The sequence below is a fragment of the Idiotropiscis lumnitzeri genome, chromosome 5 (genome assembly GCF_059441095.1).
Source record: "Idiotropiscis lumnitzeri isolate Australia: NSW breed Sydney's pygmy pipehorse chromosome 5, RoL_Ilum_1.0, whole genome shotgun sequence".
Lineage (NCBI taxonomy): Eukaryota > Metazoa > Chordata > Actinopteri > Syngnathiformes > Syngnathidae > Idiotropiscis > Idiotropiscis lumnitzeri.
In genome coordinates, this window is record NC_142395.1 from 11,155,204 (window position 1) to 11,182,201 (window position 26,998).

The following is a 26,998-nucleotide window of genomic DNA, read 5'->3' on the forward strand; positions in this document are numbered from 1 at the left end:
GTACATGCAGTAAACAACATATTTTTTTCAACAAAGAAAACTGCGGCTTATAGCCTGGTGTGGCTTGTATATCGTTTTTTTTTAAATTATTATTTATTTGTTTTATTTTATTTATTTATTGTTTTGTTTGTTTTTTCCCACAAAAGCGCTGCTGCTGCTTATATACAGTGACTTGACCTTACGGTGCTGAAAATATACTTTTTATTTATTAATTTTTTTTTTTTTTTTTTTTACTAGTTAGAAACTGAAATTTTACCCAAACAAAGGGCAGGGGGAACATACATATAAACCATACAATTTTACTTAATTTTCAAATGTGTTTTATGATAAGAAATATTTATGTTAATTTTTTTTTCCATAGTCTTGCTGTGCGTGTGCAGTTTGTCTGTGATGCCGGAGTTTGCGTTGAGTTAGTCACGTATAAAACCGATCTGCTAAAACAGCCCATCTGATAGTGCTGTTTGAACTATGTTGATACAAACCGCCATTGGCAAGGAAAGCTTGGGTGGGTTTCTCACATCTTTGGGGACTTAGTCGGGCTAAGGGAATGCATATTTATTATGAAAACCTCAACCAAAAATATCATGTCAGGGCCCCTTTCACATTTGGTAAGGTTGTTTGTAATATTAAGATGGAGCTACAATTGCAGATTAAGAAAACAGAATTGAAATTGTATCAACTCTGCTCTCCCAAAGAAATTATTCACATGAAGCAGACAACGTAGTTCATCCACACAGACCCTCCAAATGTAAGTACAAGTTTCCAAGAAGTGTTTGAAAAGTTTACAGTATCTAAGTCCTTCTAAAAATGCAGTAACCTCATTTCAGCTCTTGGCCATGACTTCAAAGCTCTGATTTAAGATGCCATCAAAAGCATTGTTTTTTGTTTTTTTGTTTTTTTTTTAACTGAGCCGGAGCTCTAAGTGGAAATGATTTTTGCTTAAAGTGCAGATTATCATTTTCTAGAATAAACCCTTTCTTAAGGGCTCGTATGTTGGTTGAACTTTTAGGGGGGTTCAAGTTAATCATGCATTGCATCCTATCACTGATTTTCACATTATTTGCTTGAGGATATTCTCATTCATCCATGTTATTTCTTTCTCAGGGCATTGAATCGATCACAGCTCGACTGCGCTGTTTGTCTCAGATGTTTGCCCCTCATTCAAGAAGGCTTCACAGTTCACACAACCTGGCTTGGTTATTTTGTTTCTATTTTTTTTTTCCAATTATATTTGTTACTCGTATCATTTTAACAGTCAATTGCTGGATAGTAGCATTGCAATATTCAATATTTAAAGACAGCAATTGGATGACTATTCCATTCCATGCGTTACCTCTTGCTCAGTGTCAGCTGGGTTGGCTCCAGCTCACCCGCAACCCAAATGAGGACAAGAGAAAACGAATGGGTGGATTTCAAGATCATAAATTAATCTGCTTGTTTTCAAGAACTGTTTTCTTGCCTTGAAAACAGTTCTCCAGAAACATTTGACCAGGCAAAGAACACCTGTTCAATAACACACTTCAATAACAGACAATAAGAAGTGAGATAGTAAAAGAAGAGATGGTTCACCCATGTACTCAAATTTGTTGAACCTCCTGTAAAGTACAAGCAAGTATGTTGCGAGGGAATACTTGGCTCTAGATTGACTGACAAACTGACATCTTAAATTATGGCCTTCTGTCTTTGTTGTCTTTCCAGCGTTTTCTCCAGGGCCTGAGCCAGATCCTCAAGTTTACAAATGTGATTAAGACTTGGAAAAGCTACATGTTTGTTGGATGCGATTCAGATGTGCCCGGCTTGAAGCTTTGGTGCGGAAAACAGGCTAATAGGTGTTTTCCCCAGCGTATTTGGGCTTGTTTGTTTACAAGAGAGCTTTCCTGTTGTTGTCAAATAAAATATATCTGATAATCTTACTGTATTGTTTTCATCTGCGAAGAAAAGCTTGAAATCACAAGTTACCCGATATAGAGGCAATGTTTGTAAATGAAATATAAAAAAAACATGGATTTGCTGTCATCGTCCTACTGTAGGACAAAACAGGTAATGTAACAACTACTCCGCTATTTGAGTAGTTAAGGTGCATGACGTCAACTAGTCACTCATCACGTGTTTTTGCCCAGCTTGAGGAGGAACCAGAACTACTTGCGGAAACCGATGAGTGCACTGAATGAAACCTTAAAGACACAGCAAAGTAAATCCAGAGATGTCTTTCGAAATACACTGTGAAAAGATAGATGCCGCAATGCTGAAAATATGAGCAAAGACTTTGAACCTTTAGGACGGCGTCGTGGAATTATAGCATTAAACTGACGCTCATCATTTCAGGTTACTTGATTTATTTATTTTTTTTTAGCCAAGGTGAACTGTTTTATCACTGGCTGTCAGACGCAATTGCCAATTTTTTGATTATCATTACCTGCCCCATTTCTACAACTACAGCATGCCGTTAGCGAGCTAGCTATAACTACACACCCAAAACATTTACGGAACAGCTCAGTGTTGTCATTTAAATTCCCAGTTGTTGTGTACTATATTTTGCCATTCAAGATACCGTAAATCATTCTTCAAATTGTTGCGTCCGATAATGTTCTGACAAAAAAAAGTGTGCTCCTGAGATCTTTATTAATAATAGAAGTTGTACGATACAACGTGTCCCAACTTGATTACATTATGACACTGGATCATAACACTTGTGAAAATATTGCCGTGCTTAATACAAGCACGTGCATGTATTTTACCAAAGATGAGACCGGTAGCACTATATATATATATATATATTTATATATATATATATATATCTCCAGTTCACATGTGTACATTAACGACAATTCAGTTCATCAGATATCAATTGTTGGCCGCATACATTATTGCAAAGCATTCCTTATTTCAGTGATTTTTTTAATTGTAGTAATGCAATGAAGACAAAGCAACACCATCATCAGCGACTACTCAATGTCAACTCGACTTTCATAACAATTGTGTCATCTGAAGTTATTAAACTGTTACATAATCCACCATTAAATATCACCATCAGGACACCCTAATGATCCACTGTGCGAGGTTGCTTAAACCGCTCTTATCAGGAGACTGAATGCCGTGTTTAAAAGATGGACTCATCCTGAATTCTTCCTCTTGAATCTTGCACAGCGGTCCAAATATATTGTCTACAATCGAAATATTGTAGTTGAAGAGTGCATGACTTGAAAATAATATCCAACCACAGCGAGGCTTGGTGATTACAGGTAAGTGGCTAGTTTTTGTAGTGAGCACGGACTGCAGTTTATAGATAACTGGCCTTCTTTCTGGGGCCGACCCGACCTGCTGAGGATGGACGGCCTTCACCCTAACTGGGAAGGCGCCATCACTCTTTCTAGAAACATAGATTATTGTTTGAGCCTTCCATGACTATTCATATTAGAGCAGGTCGGGCTGCAGGCGAATAGTGAGCCTGTAAGGAAGGGTATGGAGTCTGTAAGGCTAGAGCTAACTAGCGCTATGCTAGACTTAGACAACACACATAGCTTTTCTTCTAGATTTGAGCGCTACACACCATACGCTGGTAGATCTCATACTGATATAATTTCTACTGAGGTGGCAATACATGATGGGTTTAAGCATTCCTCCTCGGTCGGTTTTATTGACGACGAGCCGTTCTCTCAAAATAATAGCACTCGAAAGCTGGTAAATAACTATCGGATTCCGACCGTCAGAATTTCTCGCCGCGTTTATAGTCGCTCGAGGTACAATCCGGGACCTAGGCAAGGCAATCTCCTTAATATTATGACCAGGAGTCCTGTTGCGCGGAATAACTTAGATAGACCTATTTTACTGAAACTCGGTTTTTTAAATATTAGATCGCTTTCATCGAAAGCCTTGTTAGTTAATGACCTTATTAGAGACCATAATCTTAACATGATTGGTCTTTGCGAGACCTGGTTAAAACCAAATCAGTTTTTACCGCTAAATGAGGCTTCGCCTCCAAACTTCGTGAGCTCGCATGTTGCGCGCCCTCAAAAGAAAGGCGGGGGTGTAGCCCTCATTTCCGAATCTAACCTAAAACTTAGTCCTCGTTTTAGCAATTCCTTTAAAACATTTGAAGTTCTCATTATGCGATCCTCAGCCGAGCTGCCGTTTTATCTTGCCGTTCTTTATCGTCCACCTGGCTCTTACTCCGGCTTTTTAGATGAATTTTCTGAATTCGTAGCTGATTTAGTAACTCATGCGGATAATATACTTATCATGGGCGACTTCAACATTCATATGAATCTCCCGTCGGAACCACTTACGGTAGCGTTTCGGACAATCATTGATATGTTTGGTTTCACGCAAATAATAAATGAAGCAACGCATATAAATGGCAATACGCTAGATTTGGTATTAATGTGAGATAAGCTGAGGATTAATAACCTCAACTAACGTTATGTAATCATTTTGTGTATTCCTAATCATCTTTTATACATTTGTATTATTTGTATCAGTAATAATTGTACACACACACACACACACACACAATAGAGCTCTGTTTTAGTGTTGAAGTCTTCTGCCTCAGGCTGAAGTTTTAAACTGACCATTGATTGATTGCTTCCTGCCTGCCTGCTAGAATTTCAGCAGACAGACCTCCTTTGTCTGCCAAGTTTGTTAATAAAAAGATCTAGCAAGGGGAAGGAAGACCAGAGGTTGCAAAGGCTTGAGCGAAACAAGACGCTCGTGTCTATCTGCCTTCCTCTCCCTTCGCGAAGGATAAAAAGACAAAACTCTAACTGGTATTTTCTGGTTCTCTGCAAAGTTCAGTCTAAAAAAGACGTCAAGGCATTTTAAACCTGACATTTATTTGGTGCCGATCCCCGGGAGCCACACCCGGACGGGCGCTCGTCGCTGGACATTTTGGACGCCACCGAATCTGACGTCAGCGCTTTCCCATTGAAAGAAAGCGGGTCTCCGAGTTCCTGGTGCGGCCGCCTGCCCGGATGTCGGTTCCCTAGCGGACAAGGCTGATCCAGAGGAGACCAGGTATTGTTTTTCAAATTATTTTGTACCACCATTTTAAATTTTAAAATATTAAAATAATTGGGTAGGGGTGATTTATGTGAGGGATGAAAGCGCGCGCAGAGGCCAGGCCTCGACCGTTTAGTCAGTACGGTAATAAAACTGCATCGTGCTAGTCCAAGGAGTTATATAAAAATAATCGGTAGCGAATTAGGCCATAACTCATTGGTAGCGAATTGACCATAACTCGTTGAAACTGAGCTGTGACTTGTTGAAACTGAGCAAATTTTAGACACGGATAGCACGGTGAACAAATTGATTTGTTCCTCGGCGTCGATGGTAGCGAATTGGGCCATAAATTGAGCAAATTTTAGAGAAAAACCCGCCTGGAGAAGGGAAATGGTTTCCGCAAATTAAACGTCTCTCGGTACGTTGAAAACCTCGAGGTCTACTCACAATTTCACATTAAAATTTAGGGAATAATAAGGTATTATTTTTGGTGGTTTTTATTATTTTTATTTGAATTTCTTTGGCAAGCAGACTGCTCATTTTGACTGAGAGATGTATGCGTGAAGTTTGGCGCTGGAGAAGCTGTGTGTGTGGAACAAAGGAAAAAAGTCTGAGGTTGAGAGAAAGGGGGGTGGGAGTGATTGAGTGTGGAAGCGTGTGGAAGCGTGTGTACGTGCATGTGCGAGTGTGTGTGCGTGGTTTAACAGAAGTAACGGACCAGACGATAGCATAAAATGGGTCAAAATGTGACCAAAGAGTTGAAAGCAAACCCAGATGTGAAGTTTATGAACGGGTATGACCCGGACTGTTGCCAATTTCTGGAGGAATGGGTGAAGAAATATGACTTTAAGCCACGTCTGAAAGATCCAGCGAATTTTGAAGCAGTGAGAAGTGCGTTGATGGAAAAAAGAAAAAGGAAGATAAGAAAGGCGAAGAACACTAAATCAGTGGACAGGCAACTGAGGGCTATCATGAAGTGGGTAGAGCAGAGTAAGAAGAGAGTGGAAGATATTAAAACAAAAGTGGAGAAGAAAGTTTATCAGATGAAAGTAAAGAAAGATGACGAGACCGGAGTCAGAGGCAAGAGAGGAAGTGCACTGTTCAACGAGCGAACTCAAACTGTTGCGCAAGCAGGAAGACAGGCGGCCACAGCCCTAGAGGCGGAGCCAAGTGAGGATGAGGTGCCGCCCCTGGAGAGCGAGGAGAAAAATGACACTCCCCGCTCTTCACACACGGCCCCTCCTGCCTCATTTGATTCCACACGGTGGCCCCCCGCGGCTGGAACAAGGGAGCAAATGAAAAAGAGAGCTCAAGCAAAGCCGATGGAAAAATCACTCAATAACCCTGAAAGAGCACAAGTCTTTCAAGCCACGAACCTCTACCCACCGCTGCCCAGTGTAGAGACCTACCCGATGGTGGCCGTTGCCAACCCAGCTTTTGGGACTGATGATGCAAATGGCCACCCACATGAACCTACCATCATGGTCTACAGGCCCTGGACCCAAGATGAATGCAAGGCGGCCTGCCAATCAATTCCTCCAATCGAAGCGGATGTGGAGAAATGGATTGAGAGTATGCACGACCTGATGAATAGCTACCACCTGAATGGAAAGGAATTTGAAACATGCATGAGAATGATCCTAGGATATAGATATGGCAGAATCAGAGGTGCCTTCAACCCTTATGATGCCATAGGCCAGCCCCTCCAGCCTGGAGCTCCCGAGCTCGCAAACGCAATCCGCGCCATGTTTGATGAATCAAGAAAAATCTTCAAGAAGCAACCAGACAACACAAAGATCAGACAATGCCGCCAAGAAGACATGGAATCTGTCCGCCGGTATGTGGAAAGGTTATCTGGAGTCTACAGGCTCTATTGCGGCCTACAGGAAGACAATGCAGACAACAGCCCGTACCAAATCCTCTTGAAGTCGGCCTACCTAGATGGCATCCATGAATCCACCAGAGACTTCATCTGCAAACACCACGTTGGATGGCGAACTGCGAACCTCGATACGCTCATCGAATATGCCTCCCATGCCGAGGAAATCCAGAAGAAAGAGAAGGAGCGAAACACATCGACCACTTTGGCTGCTGTAATGAAGGGCCTTTCCACAGCGGCCTCCGCCCCCATCTACTATCAAGGTCAAGGGGACAGAGGACGAGGACGAAGGCGCGGCAATTATTATGGTGCTAGGGGACAAGGTCGAGGACGATTTTCCAACAGAGATGACGGCTGCTACAATTGTGGCAAACTAGGACATTTTGCCAGAGACTGCCGTCAACCACCCAGGAAGACCACACCAGAAGAAGGCTATACCGGTAACATGTGACTAGTAAGTTACCAGCCACAAGGCGAAGAACAACCTGAGCAAAGGCTGCTCAGCAATAGCGAAGATGAAGAAGAAGTAACCTCAGAATCACCACTGGTCGTTTTAGATTTATCTGTCTTGTTTGGAATGGCTTCTTCAGTGGACCCACCAATGAGAACACTACAATTAGGCCCAAAGAAAACAACAAAACAATTTATAGTTGACTCTGGAGCAGAAAGTTCAGTAATCAAAGCCCTACCTGCAGGGACCAAACTGTCAAACAAAGCTGTCATGGTCATAGGAGTAGGAGGAAAGGCAGCGCAACGGTTTTATACCGAACCCCTCACAATAGAAGATGAAGATGGAAGTTTATATCGAGGCAAGAGGTTAGTCGTAGTTCCAGAATGTCCGTCCAACCTTTTGGGAAGAGACTTAATCAAAACCCTCCAGCTCGTTCTCACAGTAGAAGGAGAAAAAATGACAGTGATGAAACGAGGACAGGAAGTTAAGCAAATGATGATCTTGGAAGGAAAAGGAGGCCCTTCCACCTTCTACAGCTTGGACCTAATAACCACAGGACCACAGTCGATTACTGAAGACCTCCAAGAAATGCCCAATAAACTACTCCAAGGGAAAGACTGGAAACCACAAACGCAATTCCCACTCCATTGCACAATTGAATACTTAAGAACACCACCACCTGGAGACTTCCTGAATGCCTGGAAGAAGCTAAAACCAATGAAGATGTACCTGGATAAACTCTACTGGAGCAATGAATCCCAATGGATGGCTGCAACAGCAACAACACCTCGAGAACTAAAGGACACCAACATAATTCACACCCGTCCAGACCCACCACTGCACATCTCCTTGGCAAAGCCGAATAACATCAGCTGGAAAATGGTGGGAGACCACATGCGCACGATTGTGAATGAGGACTGGAAACCGCATTCCCCGTGGGAACCTCTACCAGGAGGAGTATCCAGAAAACAAATATGCGGCTTAGGTATGGTGTACCGGAAAACACTAAACTGGGTGACTCAAGTCACACCTGAAACCCACCTTAGTGCATGATGTCATGAAAAAGAAGACAGCGAAACCACTGTCTTCTATGAAGCAACAGATTTTCCAAACATTCCAACCTCCTTCTGGGCAAGTTCGAAAACGGATGTGGGAAAAATGACCACTGCTACTGAAGTCATGATTGAACCAAAAAGCAATTATCGACCAATTATCAGGCAGTATCCTCTAAAACCAGATGCCAAAGAAGGCATAGCGCCAGTAATTGAAAATATGCTCAGAGCTGGCATTTTGATAGAAGCCCCAACGGTACGATGTAACACACCAATTTTCCCAGTAAAAAAAGCGGACTCGACCAGTTGGAGAATGGTCCACGATCTCAGAGCCGTAAATGCTGCAGTAAACCAAAGAGCACCGTGTGTCCCAGACCCACACACTTTGATGAATGAGATCAAGCCCGGACAAAATTTTTTTACCGTGATTGACCTCAGCAATGCATTTTTCTCAATACCTTTACACCTTACAGCAAGGAACTGGTTTGGATTCACCTTCGAGGGGAAAAAATACACGTACACGAGACTCCCTCAAGGATATGCTGAAAGCCCAACAATCTTCTCCCAAGAACTATCCAATTGCCTCAGTACCCTTGAACTTAAAGAAACGTCACAACTATTGATTTATGTGGACGACATCCTGCTAGCAAGTCCAACGAAAGAAGAAAACCAAGAAGAAGCCACAAAACTGTGTCAACATTTGGCCAAAACGGGCAACAAAGCTTCATTGAACAAACTGCAATGGGCGCAGGAAGAAGTGGTGTTTTTGGGCCACCTGGTGACAGGACAAGGAAGGAGACTAACTGCTGACCGGAAATCAGCTATCCTGAATGCGCCAAGACCAACTACAAAAAGACAAATGATGGCGTTCTTAGGACTAGCCAATTACTGCAGGTTATGGATCCAAGATTATGCTGAAACAACGCAACCCCTACTGGACTTAATCTATACTGAAGATTTACCACTTTCAGCTACATTGACGTGGTCCGCAGCAGCTGAAGGAAGTTTCACCAAAATAAAAGAGCTGATTGCATCATCGGAAGTGATTGGATACCCCAACTATAAGAAACCCTTTACCCAAACGGTGGACTGCAAAAACGGATTCATGACGTCTGTCCTGCTGCAGCAACATGGGACATATTTGAAACCAGTAGCGCTCTACTCCAAGAAGTTGGACCCAGTAGCACAAGCTCTTCCCCATTGTGTACAATCAGTCTGTGCTGCAGCAATGGCTGTCCAATCATCAGCCGAAGTGGTGTTATTCCATCCTTTAACACTACTAGTTAGCCACTCAGTGGACATTCTACTCACTCAGACCAAGATGTCCTTTTTGTCACCAGCCAGACATCTATCATTAACTGCAGTCTTATTATCTCAACCCCACCTGACCATAAAAAGATGCAACGCATTAAATCCAGCAACTATGTTACCAACAGAAGGTGATGGGGAACCACACAGCTGTAAAGAGAAAACAGAAGAAATTTGTAAACTAAGACCGGACCTACAAGACACACCACTGAACGAAGGAGACGTGGTGTTTGTGGACGGGTCGGCAAGCAAAAACATGACAGGATCAAACATGACTGGTTATGCTGTAGTAACACAAGAGGAAATCCTCAGGGCAGAAAAATTACCAAGTAATTACTCCGCCCAAGCAGCTGAAATTGTTGCCCTAACAGAAGCGTGCAAGCTATTTAAAGGAAAACCAGTTACAATTTACACAGACAGCCAGTACGCCTTCTCAACCATTCACACTTTCGCCGCCCAATGGGAAAGAAGAGGAATGAAGACGTCAACTGGGAAAACAGTGCAACACGCCAAATTATTGAAAGAACTCTTGACAGCCATTATGCTGCCCTCCAAAGTTGCAATCTGCAAATGCAAAGCACACACATACAAAGAAGACTCAATTTCCAAAGGAAACGCTAAAGCGGATAAAGCAGCTAAAGAAGCAGCACAGCAAATTTCAGCAACATTCACCACTGAAGAACAGAAGGAACCAGAAACTGTTCCACGACAAGTATTGATCGACATGCAAAACATTGCACCAGAGAAAGAAAAACAACAATGGACAGCTCAAGACATTGTTAAGACAGAAGACGGACTCTATCACAAAGATGACAAACCTGTCATCCCCCGAAATCTTTTTCAAATCATAGCTAAATTGAGTCATGGGAATTCCCATGTCTCAACAGGGGGGATGATATCCATAACACAGCAAACATTTACAATACCACTAGGACTACAAACCTATTTTAAAACTTTTTGCAGGTCATGTCTAGTGTGTAGTAAACATAATGTTCAAGGGAACATAAGACCAAAAAGGGGAAAATGCCCGGCTGGGACTTACCCATTTGAAGTTGTACATATGGATTTCATAGAATTGTCTAGGAGTGGCCCTTATAAATACTGTCTTGTGTTGGTTGACTCACTGACCAAATGGGTGGAGATTGTGCCGACAAGGCATCCTAACGCACTAACAGTTGCTAAAGCTATTTGCAAGCACATAATTCCAGATCATGGCATCCCTAGGGTGCTATGGAGTGACAACGGCAGCCATTTTGTGAATGAAGTAGTTAATAAAATGGCCGCACACTTAGGCATTACACTTAAACATCACTGTGCATATCATCCACAGAGTGCAGGTTTAGTTGAAAGAACAAACGCCACAGTGAAATTAAGGTTAAAAAAGACAATGGAAGAAACAGGAAAACCGTGGCCAGAATGTTTATCTTTAGTTAAGACATACATGAGAATCACACCATCCAATACTGGAATTACGCCATTTGAAGCAGTACATGGTAGACCATTCATACTCCCATTATGGGAAAGCCAACCTTGGTCTGACACTGAAAAAACGGCAGACCCATTGACGGAATGGCTTTGTAAGCTGTTCAAAGAGAAAAATGTGTGTAGAACAAATGATCTGCCCTCTATCCCTTTATCTCCCTTGCAGGAGTCAGTGACCCCCGGTGACCTGGTGCTGGTGAAGGTGGTGAAGCGCAAGACTTGGTCAAGCCCACGCTGGGAAGGCCCCTTCACGGTCCTGCTCACCACACCCACGGCTCTGAAAATCGCTGAGAGAGACACGTGGATCCACCAGAGTCACTGCAAAAAGGTCATCGAACTCAAGTAATGGCGACCATTGCCTTACTCCTCCTGCTGGGGGAGCTACTGATTGGATCAGCCGGAACCAGTATCCTAGGCCAAATTTGGGGCAACGACCAACAGCGTGAGAAGTGCCCCGCAACAAGCAGCTCCGCCAAGGACATCCAGCCTTATACTTATTGTCTGCCACTCAGTGCGACCAAGGCCAAAATAATAATCCCTTTCGCAGGACTGAACACTTACTGCTATCGATGTCTGAAAAATAAAGGACGACCATCTGGTCCGATGAAAAAGGGAGAACATTACAGCTGGTATGAATGGTATGCAGGAGTTCCCCCACCAAATGAACTAGCCCCTGGAAGACCCAATGAAGAAGCATGGGCCTCAGTGTTCCTGTACACCTATTATCCGTTACATGTGAAGTCACACCCCCAATGGGCCATTACTCAGCAGGCCGTGGCCTACCAATCCATGTTCCCCAAAATGGTGAAGAATAACACTCACTTGATCATAGATGTCCAGCCTACTTCCCTAGGTTGTACTTATTTTGTCCTCAGCCCAGTAATACTGGGCCCTGACCCCGTTTTCAAAGTCCAAGTTTGCATTCTGTCGCCCAAAACTAAACCTCAAGTAGTGGGCGGCAATCCGTACCTACCACTAGCGCAGAGACTAATCAAACCTCAAGTCGAAGAATTTGCAAAGGACAATGATGATGTTTTAGAATATTCATGGACTGACCACAGCCACGGAGAAGACATTCCACATCCACTTGCCGCCAACACTTGGTGGCGTTATGCTAACATGACAGCTAGACGACAAAACGCATCGGGTTGCTATGTTTGTTCAATCCTCCCCCATGCAGTGAGTCAACCACACCTATATGCCACACCACTTACATATATAGATGCTTTGGGAACGATTAATGAAACCCTAAACTTACCAACCCAAGGTAGAAAACATGCTGAATTGTCAGCTTTGAAATATACAGAATTATTAGGAGTTAGAGTAACATTAGAAAATGACCATTTAGGACAATGCCATTCAGTCGAGACTAATACATCTTGCTTTCCTGTATGTGTAAACCTTACCGGCATTAATTCTTACCCGTCAGTTGACCTTACACATTGTAATGAAATTATAGATATTCCAGCCCCAGAGGATGTAAAAACTTTGGATGGGATCTGGTGGCTATGCGGATGGAAAGCATACATCAAACTTCCTAGAAACGCCTCCACTATTTGCACACCAGTCACAGTCTCAGACCACACGTACATTATAACCACACAACCAGCCACAGATACGAATGTTAGAAGCCTCAGAACAAAAAGATTCGTGACTTTCCAGCCTCATGATCCAGTATGGGGAAGTAATGTCCCCTGGGAACATAGGTACTGGACAACTGGGGATCATTTAGCACATTCTTTGTTCCCGTCTATTGGTGTCTCTAAAGTCGCCCTTAGAGTAGAAACTATTGATTATAGATTCCAAGTATTTGTGAATGCATCCATTGACATTAATGACGCACAAAACAGAGAAATTTCAGCCTTAAGAATGATGGCTTTACAAACTAGAATGGCTGTAGATTTAGCCCTTGCACCGCAAGGTGGTGTATGTGCTTTGATCGGAGAACATTGCTGCACATACATTCCAAATGAAAATGAGACAATTATTGATGCTATGGCCACTATGAAGAATTTAAGAGACACAATGGCCCAAGACGAAATTACCACACCCGGATGGTTGGACTGGTTGTTTTCCGGCAACTGGACGCAGGTCTTATTAAAAATCCTGCTGCCATTTGTTGGGATAATTGTGATTTTCATTCTGTTATGTGTAGTCTGTTCATGTTGTATTGTTCCTATGACAAAAAGGATGGTTAATCGCATGTTTGTTGCTCAAATGTACCATTATAACCTGATTGATGTTGAGAATGACGAATTCAAACTGGACAATGAAGAACTCGAACTGGACACTGAAACCTAAATAACACATGGACCCTTTTTTTGCCCCTGCCTATACGTGCACACATACACCATACACGAAGATCCGGGAGATAAAGACGGCTGTCTTCTCCTACAACGAGGCAAGGGCCTCCACCAGGTCACCCCAGGGACAAGCTCTGCGTGGAGACAGTTTTGTTATTTTTCACTAGGCACATTGAAATGTTTTTTATATATTTGTTTTATTCCCTGATGGTCATCAAATTATAAGAATCTCGTTCCATGCCGGAAGGGAGGAGGGGAATTTTGTCCTTATTGAAGGTTTTCGCCCCTCTACGGATGACCATGCTGTTGTAGGATTTCATTATGATGATTCATCTTAAAGCCGCAAGGTCGTGATGTATTTGATGTTTAGAAATTCACAACAGGGAGGAAATGTGAGATAAGCTGAGGATTAATAACCTCAACTAACGTTATGTAATCATTTTGTGTATTCCTAATCATCTTTTATACATTTGTATTATTTGTATCAGTAATAATTGTACACACACACACACACACACACAATAGAGCTCTGTTTTAGTGTTGAAGTCTTCTGCCTCAGGCTGAAGTTTTAAACTGACCATTGATTGATTGCTTCCTGCCTGCCTGCTAGAATTTCAGCAGACAGACCTCCTTTGTCTGCCAAGTTTGTTAATAAAAAGATCTAGCAAGGGGAAGGAAGACCAGAGGTTGCAAAGGCTTGAGCGAAACAAGACGCTCGTGTCTATCTGCCTTCCTCTCCCTTCGCGAAGGATAAAAAGACAAAACTCTAACTGGTATTTTCTGGTTCTCTGCAAAGTTCAGTCTAAAAAAGACGTCAAGGCATTTTAAACCTGACAATTAACCCGAGGCTTAGCATCTTCAAAAATAATTGTATTACCATATACCAGTGCTATATCTGACCATTACTTTATCAAATTTGAAGTCTTGGCTCACTGTCATCGTTCTGACCATAATCAAAATTATAGCAGCCGTAACATTAGCTCCTCAACCATCGTTGCGCTCTCTGAGCTACTCCCTTTAGCAACTGCTTCGTTTCCTAATTATATTGGTACGATTGATGATCTCACAAACAACTTTAATGTCGCTTTGTTAAATGCGCTTGACTCCGTCGCGCCTTTAAAAACTAAAACTCGTCCAAAGAGGCTTACTCCGTGGTTTACAGAGGAAACGCGCGTACTGAAACGATCTTGTAGGAAGCTTGAGCGCAAATGGCGTGCGACCAAACTTGAGGTCTTCCGTCAGGCATGGTGCGATAGTTTACTAATATACAAAGAAGCGCTTAATTTAGCCAAAACTAATTATTATTCTAGATTAATTGTCTTACATAAAAACAATCCTAAATATTTATTTGATACCGTAGCAATGCTAACGCAACAGCGACCAACCTCGGATAGCTCTTCCTATTCAGCTCACGATTTTATGCAATTTTTTACTCAGAAGATAGAATGTATTCGTGATGAGATTAAAGACACTGTTCTTAAAATTCCGTCGAATTCCGCGATAAATTGTGTTAATAGGGACATTAGGGCTGATAACTGTCCGATAACCTTATGTCAATTTAAAAAAATATCTCTTGAGAGCCTAACAAAATTGGTTAGTGCGGCAAAACCGACAACTTGTGTGCTCGATCCGCTTCCTGGCAAACTAATTAAAGAACTGTTTACGACCCTAGGACCGTCTGTTTTAAATATAATTAATCTATCACTTACCACGGGTGTAGTACCAGCAGCTTTTAGGACCGCCGTTATCCGACCGTTACTTAAGCAACCAAACCTTGACCCAGAGAGTCTCATCAACTATAGGCCGGTTTCAAATCTTCCGTTTATTGCAAAAATTCTTGAAAAAGTCGTAGCGCAACAACTTAATGAATATATGACTGTTAATAATCAATTTGAACCTTTCCAATCGGGTTTTAGAGCCGACCACTCTACTGAGACGGCCCTTGCTAAAGTTACTAATGATCTTCTCATAGCTATGGACGCCGACACCTCATCAATATTACTCTTACTCGATCTTAGTGCCGCTTTTGATACCGTTGATCATAACATATTATTAAAACGCCTTGAAACGTGTGTTGGCATTTCAGGTTCAGCGCTTTCTTGGTTTAATTCGTATCTGTCGGAGAGGACGCACCGTGTAATTCATGGCAATACGACTTCGGATCTTTGTAAGATCATATGTGGAGTTCCGCAGGGATCGGTACTTGGACCTCTATTGTTTAGCATCTATATGCTACCGCTTGGTGATATTATACGGAAATATAACATTAGTTTTCACTGTTACGCTGATGATACGCAATTATACATGCCGTTGGATATAACGAATCCCCGCGACTGCTATAAATTAGAGGCGTGCCTTGCCGAAATTAAACAATGGATGTCTTTCAATTTTTTGCGTCTTAACTCAGATAAAACCGAGATGCTCATCATTGGACCAGCGCGTCATCGGTACCTTTTCAAAGACACCACTCTGAATATCGATAAATGTAATATTATCCAAAAGGATTCAACAAAAAATCTCGGTGTTATATTTGACGCAACTATGTCTTTTCAAATGCACATTAAAAATATTACTCGAACTGCGTTTTTTCATCTGCGTAACATTGCTAAAATTCGCCCAATTCTATCAACGTGTGACGCGGAAATCTTAATCCATGCGTTTGTTACATCTCGCCTCGACTATTGTAACGCTTTGCTCTCGGGTCTCCCCATGTCGAGTATTAAAAGTCTGCAGTTAGTTCAAAATGCAGCAGCTAGACTCTTAACTAAGACGAGAAAGTTTGATCATATTACCCCGATATTAGCCAATTTGCATTGGCTTCCGGTCCACTTGAGATGTGATTTTAAAGTTCTGCTACTTACTTTTAAAATATTGCACGGCTTAGCACCTTCTTATCTCGTTGACCTCGTGGTACCATATGTTCCGTCCCGAAACCTTCGCTCACAAAATGCTGGTCTTTTAGTGATCCCGCGAGCCAAAAAGAAGTCCGCAGGTTCTAGAGCGTTCTCTATTCGGGCACCAATGCTTTGGAATGCACTTCCCTCAGATATTAGAGGCGCCACCTCAGTAGAAATGTTCAAAACACTATTAAAGACGCATTTATACTCTTGTGCATTTAGCTGAAATATTTGTTGGCCTGTTTACTGCCGCTTTTTTTTCTTTTGTTTTCTTTTCTGCCCCCTTTTCCCCCGGCTGGGGGATTAGGTGACGGTGACCCACTAGGAAGTTTAAGGCATTGACCAACTGGGCATGCACCTGTTCCAGTGATGTCGTCTTCCTGCAGCGCGACATTTGATCAATTTATTTATATACTTTAGCATCTAATTTAATTATTTGTTGGCCTGTTTACTGCCGCTTCTTCTCTTTTCTGCCCCCTCCTTCCCCTGCTTGGGAATTAGGTGATGGGGACATGCTTTGAAGATTACGGCACTGACAAACCGGGAAGGGACCTGCTCTGCCGAAGTCGTCTTCATGCAGCGCCTTTTCTGATTTCCTTATATTTCAGCACTTCATTGAACTACTTGTTGGCCTGTTTGCTATTTCTGTTCTTTCTTTTCTGTTCCCAATTCCCCGAATTAGGTGATGGCGATTCACTTGGAAGTAGCTGTACTGAATTTACACCAACTGACCGGTACAAGATCGAAGGCTCATCTTCGGATATGCTGCCATGGATATTACGGCCCTGGATGAGGACCCACTCCACTGAAGTCATCTTCCTGCAGCACTTCATTCAATTGACTCTTATATTATCTCATCTATTATTGCATAGCATCATTGTATGTGCCAAATGTTGCCCAGTTGGCATCCATTGCAGCCTGGTCATCCTGGAAGGGGGATTCCCCCATCTGTGGTCCCTTCTCAAGGTTTCTCACTTTTCCCCTAATGAGGTTTTGTGAGTTTTTCCTTGCCCTCCTGGGGGTTAAGATCGGGGATGTCGATTGTGGCTATGTAAAGCCCTTTGAGACTGTCTGTGATTAAGGGCTATACAAATAAAATTGACTTGACTTGACTTGACAAGTGCAGCTGACAGACCATACGTTGCCAAAATAATTACCAAACGGTAAGCGTTGTCACAAAGTGACAATGTGACAAACTGAAATACATAATAATTTTTTTGCTCCGCACTGCCACCAAAGCACAATTCTCCTGACAAAACAAATTTGGTTCCAGAGAAACCCAAACAATTGTTGTTCAGTTATAATTACATTTCAAAATTGCCTCATTTTGTGTTGTGCCACGTTTCCTTTTGTTCGTCAATTGAAAATGCACTTACCTCTTCAGCATGAGCGTCACAAAGCTTGTTTCCTGACAAGAGTTTATTCTTCAAGCTCTTGTTCTGAAAAAGAATGAGAGAGGAGATGATGAAATTGCTGTCTGGTGGTTTATGTTCCTTTACATGTTTTGTTATTTTATGACTCAGTGGGCCACGCTTTCTCAGACTGGGCTGGAGCTCTGACAGTGAGTGCTTGGATGCCGCTCATTGTCAGAATAGATTCAGAAGCACTAGGAGTGGCCTCTCCCTGGATAGAAGCATTACATGCAGGTTTAAAAAAAAAGCAGCAGATATACCACTTCTATACATTAGAGAACATTGTTAGATTAAAACTCAGATTTTCGACATAATGGAACTTCAAAAAGCTCATTTAGGAAGACGTGTTTGAACGGCAAGGATTTAAAAGGCTGGGTTTACATTACATTCTTCATGCGAAATTATAATATATATATATATATATATATATATATATATATATATACAAGTCATAATGTGAAAGCAACAATACACTGACAGCTATTGCAACATAAAATTAAGGAGCAAACTCAGTGTACAAGTTTCTTACACACTACACACGTCTATGTACTGCATATACTTTAATTGCAGAGGTTTTTTGGGGGGTCCCAATGATCCTAGTAGCTACATTGTGGGGGGGCTTTATTCCCCTAGTAGGGTCAACCAGGGCAAATAGGTCAGAGTTTAGGGACCATACAAAGCACGGCTCATGATCAATCGTACTTATGGATATGGATATGTCTATTCAAATTTTTCATGATCTATCAGCATATCCATGATATGCCCTGGAACCAAGGTGCACTCCATTTCAACCCATCCAAAGGTTCATACATTTTACTAAAAAAATTCTCCAAAAAACTGTGATATTTGTCATTTCTATTTGATATACAAGTAGCGCGTACTAGGGCAACCATGATAAGGAGCTGGCATAGCAACAGTTTGGTGATCCAGTGAGGCAAACTGGACAAGTATCAATATCAAACAGTTGCACCTCCTCTCACTCCTACAGAGGGAGCACCATCTGAGGACATGTACAACTGGCAGCTGTCACAAATTGTGATGTAGTTAAGCCCCTGGACATACTCTGAGTGAAAATAAGATCCTCTCGAGCCTGTCTGTCACTGTGTATTATGCAAAATGCAATATACTGAGTTGCATATGTCCAAATGTGTTAGTCCCGCAGCACTTTAAATTCTTGGACCTGGGAGTAAAGGAATAGTTTCATATTTATTTATTGTTCTTTCCACTTAGGGCAATCCAATGGTGCACTACATGTGTATGTCCTACTGCACAATACCCAGATTATTAGATTGTGACATAAGATTTCTGCAAGTCCTCTGTTGTTGTTTTTTATCTCTCTTAATGGAAGTTATCCATCCATCTATCCTTTTTCTATAGTCTACTGCTTATCCTCATTTGGGTCATGGGTGTACAAGAGCACATCATAGTTTACTTTGGGCAAGGTGCAGCGTCACTCTGAACTGCTCGCCAGCCAATTGCAGCTCATATAGAGACAAACAAGCATTTACACTCACATTCACACCCCAAAACAATTTAGACAATTAACCTAATTTACTCGTACTTTTTTCCATCAATATTTCAGTTTCACACTCCATAATCATCATCCCACCATTATTCTTAGTGTTAATCAACTGATTCAATCCACTTTAAATAATAAACCCTAATTACAAATTTGAAAGAGTGGGGGGGTGCATTACTTTAACCCAGAAGCAACCTAAAAAAAGCATAATCTTTTGTGAATAATAAATTAGAGTTGACAACACAAAATGTATTGTATTCTCTTTATCACATTTTGAACTGGTCTGAAACGAGCGGCTTTGCAACAAATCATACTTTGTATTTGTCTCCTTTTTAATGTTTTAGGATGTTCAAGAGAGAAAAAAAAATGAACAGAAGAATAATAGTAACAGACAGACTCCAAAAATTACACGGGATCCTTAGCTTGGTCCTTTGTAGTCACTACAGTTTTGGGCTTTAGCAATCCAGCCATCAGATCCTCATCCAGCACACAATGCCAATCTCCAGTCAAATCTAAAACAGCCACATCCCCAATCTTCACAGTGACTCCATCGTTGGCACCTGTGCAACTTAAAAGAAAGGAATGACTGCCCCTTTGTTGTCCATAAAAATCACTTCAGTACTTGAGTAGCTCCTTCTTCATTGCCAGATCAGAGATCAGCCACTGATGTGATGCACCATTTTGCTGTGTTAAAATAATTGGCTAACTAAACATGATCTAATTTTGAAAGGACACAAATCCAATTAACCTTTTTTTTCCTCCTATAATTCTATACGTTCCATGCTTTCGTAAAAATACCCCAAGGACCTGGAATAATATCACATTTTATTCACCCTATTTCTTTTCTTGCAAAAATCAAGTCGTTTTGGGGACCTGGCGTCTCATTCAAGTAAGTCAGCCCTCATCCTACACCATCATCTGCTGGGCCAATGAGCCCAGCTTTTATAAGGTTGACAACCAGTGGACAACATTTCATTTGTCTCTTCTTCTCCTCTGTTTGTGCTACTTGCATTGCCATACAAAAGCAGAACCTAGAGTGTTTAAAAAAAAAAAAAAAGCTAGTGACCTTAGCTTCAAGACAATGAAAGGATTTTATCTTGTGCGGCAACAATTCATTCAGAGTATGTGATGCATTGACACTTTGCCAAACAAAAACAACCTCCACACATTGTACCAAATAAATGCCATATATCACACGCTTCTTCAATGTGACGAAGATCAGTGCTGCTCTTTTTACTTTGAGTGAAGACACTACTGGCAAATTTAACCCTATCGCTCCCCCCCACACACTTATAGCAAGAGAGAAAATTCTTTTGAATTATCGGTGGTGAAGGGGACATTTCAACACGCAACTGCCGTATTACAGTGTGGGGGAGGTTATTAAGTTCCACTGTTTCACATTTTCTGAAATGGGTAGATAACTAAAGATGTATGTGGTTGTTCACACTTATTAGGTGGTCTGGCACTTGAAGGACACAACCAAATTGTTTGCATTCAAACAATAAAAAGTCATTCGGTGTTGACGCTTGTGCAGTTACTTGCATATGCAGTTGGGCCATTTGTGCAGAAATGTTGTTGCATGTGTTCCATGAATGATTTAAAACCAGATAGGATACGTGTCACTTAGAATTTCCCGTTGAAAAATGTATCAGCATTAAATGCAGTAAACAGGTGAAGTATGTATATAGAAAAGAGAATGCATCTGAGACACAATTTACATAATTATGGGTTGGCTGGCTACACACTTTAGTTCCACCGGGACTTCTTGTTTCTTCTTTATACCAAGACGTATTGGACCATTCTATGCTTCCGGCGTTGTGGGAATAATTTAGGGATGGTCCTAATAGTTCCAGCATCGCTATGCCAAGAGTGCACATACAGTTGCAAGGTCCATAAAATCCTCACTGAATTAGTTTTGTGAGGAAGATTTGAGAGCTATAACCTTAAGAGACAGATGGAAGAACGGACGGAGGGGTGACTAGACAGATGGATAGATAGATAGATATCCAGGTTCGAGTGTTATTTTTAACAAACTTGTATTTTTTTTCACTCACAAGTATACAAGGTAGATTATGATAATTTAACATAGATCATGGCTTCTAGGAAGGAGGAGATTTTAAATACGAAGCAATGTGTCACTTTCTGTGGAAACTATTTGGATTTTGCAAGAAAGGAGATTGTTTTGACAAGATGGCTGCCGTGTGCAGCCTTCACAAATGCCGAGTGAAATACAACGGGAACACGACTATTTATCAATGTTAGAGATGGGCATGAAAGTTATTTTAAGTGAAATGAATCATTAGAATCAGTTATTAAAAAATTTTTTTCAAAAATTCGTTCACTGAATCGTTCAAACACCGCCCCTCTCCGTTCACTGCAAGGACTAAGTGCGTAAATAAAAAAACAAATAAATAAAAACATGTGCTCAGCCTGATGTAGCTGTTATCATAATTAGTGTGTTTTTATTATTAATGTTATTATTTCAAAAACATTGCAAGTGTAATGTAAAAATAAAAATGACAGTACAGTACGTACACTCACGGTCGCGTTCACAAACGTTCACTCACTGATTCCTTCGTGAATACCAATAGCGTGGCAGTTTAGTAAAGTTACTCCTCCATCTGACGCTGGCGGCTGATTGGTCATTTTCCAAGACTGACGTGGGGCTGAGCTCAAATGAACTGAGAAAAGGATGAATCACTTCAGGAAGTGCTTCATGCACTAAAAAGATTTGTTGTTTTTGAACAAAACGTTCGCGAATGACACAGCACGTGTCAATGTGTCTCAGCGGTCTCCATCATAAATGGCGATAAAAACTGGCATGAATCAACAGCAGCAGCAGCTGTGCAAGTTTGTGGCACAGACCAAAAATGTTTTGCTGCTCTTAATCATAAATCTCAACATGCTCAAAGAATAACTTATTATTGTGGAGCACGCTGTGAAGTATCTTGCTGCTAATTCACGTAGACCTGCTGATTTCCAAAAAAAGAATATGTAAGCCGTCGACAAAGTTGTGTAAAGATTTATTGACAGAAGAAATATTGTTACTATATGACAATATCATATTGAAATCACCTTGATTGTATTAAATTTTGTCATTGCAAATAAGTGACTGTGGAATTGTTAGGCCTTATATCGAAACCTATTTTTTCACCACTAATAAATCGACAAATAAAGAGACAGACAGATTGATTGATCCACAAGGGCAATTCAATTTACATGTATGCAATTCAGTAAAAGTTGTGTTTTTATATAATAAAATATATGAGTGACTTCCAAACGTTTTGTCTTGTTGCTTACGACAAGGTGTGATTTTTTTCTCTTCATTACATGCTGCCATGGATTATATGAAGGTTTTAAATGACGTAAATGGTACAGAAAATGCATAGATGGATTTGCAACATCCAAATCCTTTATGAACTCCAATGAATTAGACAAGCAAGTGATGAAAATAAAATATGCATATCATATGCAAATTGAAAACACAAACATCCATTTGTCTTTTCTGTGTATAAAAAACACTTGGGTGGTGGAATTGCAGATTCAATACAATCAGCCCCCTGGCATGCTGAGCTAATAAGTCATCATATTAGTATTAGACACTGCACCACAACTTGGTCATTCAGCTTTGAGGATTCACTGCCACCTCAGATTTCATTACAGACAAGCACTGGCAAAAAAAACCACAAAAAACTTCATGGTTAACATAATACACTTTATTCTCAGGCCAGGTTTCTGAACGTTGAGCCTGCACTATTATAAAATTGTCATAACTTTAGTCAGCTCCAAAGTCCAGACAAAGAAAGAATGATGACAAAAAATAGGGATATCTTTACTTTTTTACTATTATTATTTCTTTTTATTTTAGATTGTATTCCGGGTCGTAAGGTCACCTTTGTAATTTGACAGCCAAACCATGGCATATTACACAATCAGTAAAATGCAAATAAACATAAACGGGGTGTATGACCCATATTATTGTACTGCACATTTTCTGCTTCCTAAAACGATCTTACTTTCTAATTTAACACTTTCCATTTTACTAACTTCACCCCATACTTTGCAAAGCAAATCAGTTCTACTGTGATTTATTTATGAATTAAGTCAGTCAGGCTGTACAGTAGATCACCTGTCCTCTCTCTGAGAAAGTTACATCAAGTTCTACCCATCCATTCATCCATTAGCTGAGCTGCTTTTCCTCACGAGTGAGCCCATCCAAGTTGTCTTCGGGCAGTAGGCGAGGTACACCCTGAGCTGGCTGCCAGCCAATTGTAGGGCACACAAAGACAACCATCCCCGCTCACCTTTAGAGTGTTCAATCAACCTACCATGCATTTCTTTGGAATGTGGGAGGGAAAAAAAGTACACTGAGGAAACCCACAAAGGCACAGGGAGAACATGCAAACTCCACACAGGAAGGCCGGAGCTGGAATCAAACCCTACAACTCTGCACTGTGAGACCATCGCGCTAACCAGTCGTTCATCGCGCACCCAAGTTCTACCCATTTGCATTAAAAGCTCCATTTTCACCAGTGCACTTTCCCTCCTGAATGTGTGTCAGCAATCATATCTATGAAATTACTTCTGACAGAGTCTTAATGGCGCAGACAGCCACCTTTTGTTAATACTGTGCTTATTCAGTCATTGAGTACTATGCCAGCTCAGTCACAAGAAACATATTAATTATCCACGCTGTTAATATCCTTCAACTAAGTGTTTCTGTGAATTTCTTTGGGAAAAAAAAAAAAAAGACAACAAAATTGTATACAGAGATTTTTTTCCCATTTTCTCAATTTAACTAATATGAAATGACAAAAAAAAAAACATTCAGACTCAAAGTATCAGTCGCAAGGACAGGCGAGTGTGGCAAAGCTGTACATTGCAATTTTCTGAAAAGCTGATGAAACATAGGCCACTTTGCATGTAAGTCATTCTCCTTCATTATGCCATGTAAACCAGAGAACACATAGATAATATTTTCAGATTAAATTGCAGCCACAAAGCTACCTCACATTGTGACACAATCGACATTCATGCGCAAATTGACAAGCCACATTTGAAGACGAATGCTGTGATGGGTGAATGTGATTATCTTAAAAGATGCTCCTTTCAGCTTTGGCTCAGCATATTTTCATGAAATCAGATGTTTGCACAATGGCCATGCTCAATATTGTGTTCAGAATGGAATTAAAGGGACACTTGATTGGGCTGAACTCGTATTTTAAGTATGGAGTACCAGCACTTGTCAATATTAGCCTCTAGCGCACCGCGACTTTTTGTGGCGTAGCGCGACACACACAAGCCCTCGGTGCTCGCTTTTGTTGGTTTTCTCGCTTGCACTTTGTGATCCAAGCCTGTCCCTGAACGGAGAGCGACAAACTTTGACACAAGTGCAGTCATGGGTTGAAAAACAAGATGAACCCAAAAATGTTGTCCACTTCAGCTTGTGAAAATGTGAAAGTTATTGGCATTATATTCTGGATTTATTCATATTAAATGTGAGCTCCGATGAGTAGAAAACACTATCACCTCTATAAGATCAATAATATTGTGTTGATCATTTAAAAAAAAAATGTTCAATATCTAATTATTGTTTTATTTTTATTAAACTCAAGAGTTCGGCCTGGCAAAATTTCCAAGTTGTACAAGTTGAAAAATCCAACACTCCTGCACGCAACCCTAGAGAGGATATTTGTGCAGAAAACGGATGGCGAGATGGATGGATTTTGAAAACTTTGGAGCACCGGAGCTCCAGCAAGCAGGTTAGCCCTTCAATCGCGTGTGGCTGTTTAAGAGCGCCTCATTTTGTGATAGGCAGTGCTGGGGCTTACCCTCTGGAGGAGGACTTACAAAATAAACTAAGTCAAGCTAACGCTTACCGGTGGAAATTTAATATCTAATGACCTGTGAACAATTCAGTTCATGAAAAGCCTTTTGGAACGCATTGTGTTCATATCTTGGGGACTTATCAAAGAAAGCAAATCTGGCAGCAGAGAAACGGCATGTAAGCTGCTCATTTCCTCATTCTCTTATAAGTCAGTCATGGAGAGGCTAATCGTTGTGATATTTGCAGAGGTGGATGTTGGCCTAAGTCGAGAAGTCCTCATACATTTTGGTCCGGATTGATCAGCATTTTTGGAACTTATTAACGATGTAAGTACAATGATTTTAAGTGGACAAAATGTGACCGGTTCCTTCGTTCACTTCCAGCATGGGAAGAGGCAGAGTGGCGTGACTATAATGCTTGCGGTAAATGGTGTTTTGAGGTGTTTATTCCTCCAAAACCGAATGAGAAAAAAGAAATACAAGCTAATAAAAGCACTTTTTCCTGATCAAAAAATATATACAGTGAAACCCCGCTACTTCGCGGTTCACCTTTCGTGGGTTCAGTGCTTCGCGGGTCTAAAAAAAATATTAAAAAATTAAAAACTTTTTTGCCCGGGCACGATCGGGGTTCTCCATTCGCTCCGCTCCGCGGGGGCATTGTAGTTTCGCCGAGCGGCACGACGGGGCGCTGGAGCGGTTAGACGGCCGGCGTGCGCCGAAGAAGAGCGTAGGCGAAGAGGAGAGTGGACGAAGAAGAGCACGTTCCCCCGGGCACGATCGGGGGCGACGTTTCGCGCGGTTCGGACCGTACCAGACCTCCGGCCGGCGTGCGTGACAGTTACGCCGAATAGGAGCACCTTCCCCGGGCACTTTACACTTTATTTAGTTATTCTATTTGCCCGTTTGTGGCTGAACATTTTAATTAAGCCTCCCTGCAGTTATGTAGCAGTTTGATCATTTGCATATGAATAGCCAGCCATTCTTTTTCAAAACCACTTTTCCTGTTCAGGGTCGTGGGCTGCTGGAGCCTATGCCAACTGACATTCGGACGATGCCTACTTCCTGAACTTGTTGGCAGTCATTCACAGGGGACATTGTATATGCACTGTATATAGACAGACAACCATTCACACTTGAAATTGAACTGATATCCAGTTGGGGGTAAATTTGAACAAATTGGAATGCATCTGGCATAACTCAACGGATTGTGGCAGACTTTGAAGGTTTTACTCCTGTAGTTAAACATGGTTACTGTGTGAGTTTCTGAATGCAATACATTTTGGAAAGTGGCACCCTAATAGATTCTGTGCATGTAGCCAGTTTAAATGTCAGGTCGTCACAGATGTCAGAGATGTTCTGCTGAGCACAAACGATGCTTTCTGTATGTGATTACATTGGCCCAGAAACCTTGAAAGGGCATTTACTAAGTGATGCCGATCTGGGGCACAAAAAAAAGCAAATGTCAGCAATTAGGCCATCATATGATGATGGAGGAACTGGTTCAGACATCTGCCAGTGTAGTGCAAGCACAGTGGCTTGCTGATCCTAAACATTAGTGACACGTAATGGAAAAGATATATATTCCAACACAAAATGTCTGAGAAAAGTACAGTGATCCTCTCAGCAGTAACTGCTCCATTTCCATGGTTCCAGTAGAGTGAAAGCCGGTTTTTGAGTTGATACCAAAATGTAATTTGTTATTTTAGGTTCCTCAAGAGTCCTGTGGGTAACACTGCAAGCCAAAAGTGTGTTAAATGCACGATGTTTTTTGATTCCTGATAAATCACCAACGCATTCGATCTCAACTCGTTACTGCATCCACAGTCGATATTCCAAGCCAAGTGCATTTATTTCTTTTATCTCATAATACTATA

The 26,998-nt window shown here is 41.4% G+C and overlaps 1 protein-coding gene across 1 annotated transcript in view; it reads right to left on the minus strand.

Moving 5' to 3' along the window:
• Window positions 1-26,998, minus strand: part of luzp2 (leucine zipper protein 2) — a 151,542-nt gene that overhangs the window by 37,067 nt on the left and 87,477 nt on the right. The window contains exon 6 of the mRNA XM_088297042.1: window positions 17,744-17,806. Coding sequence (XP_088153168.1) covers window positions 17,744-17,806 — 63 coding nt within the window. The remainder of the gene's footprint in view (window positions 1-17,743; window positions 17,807-26,998) is intronic.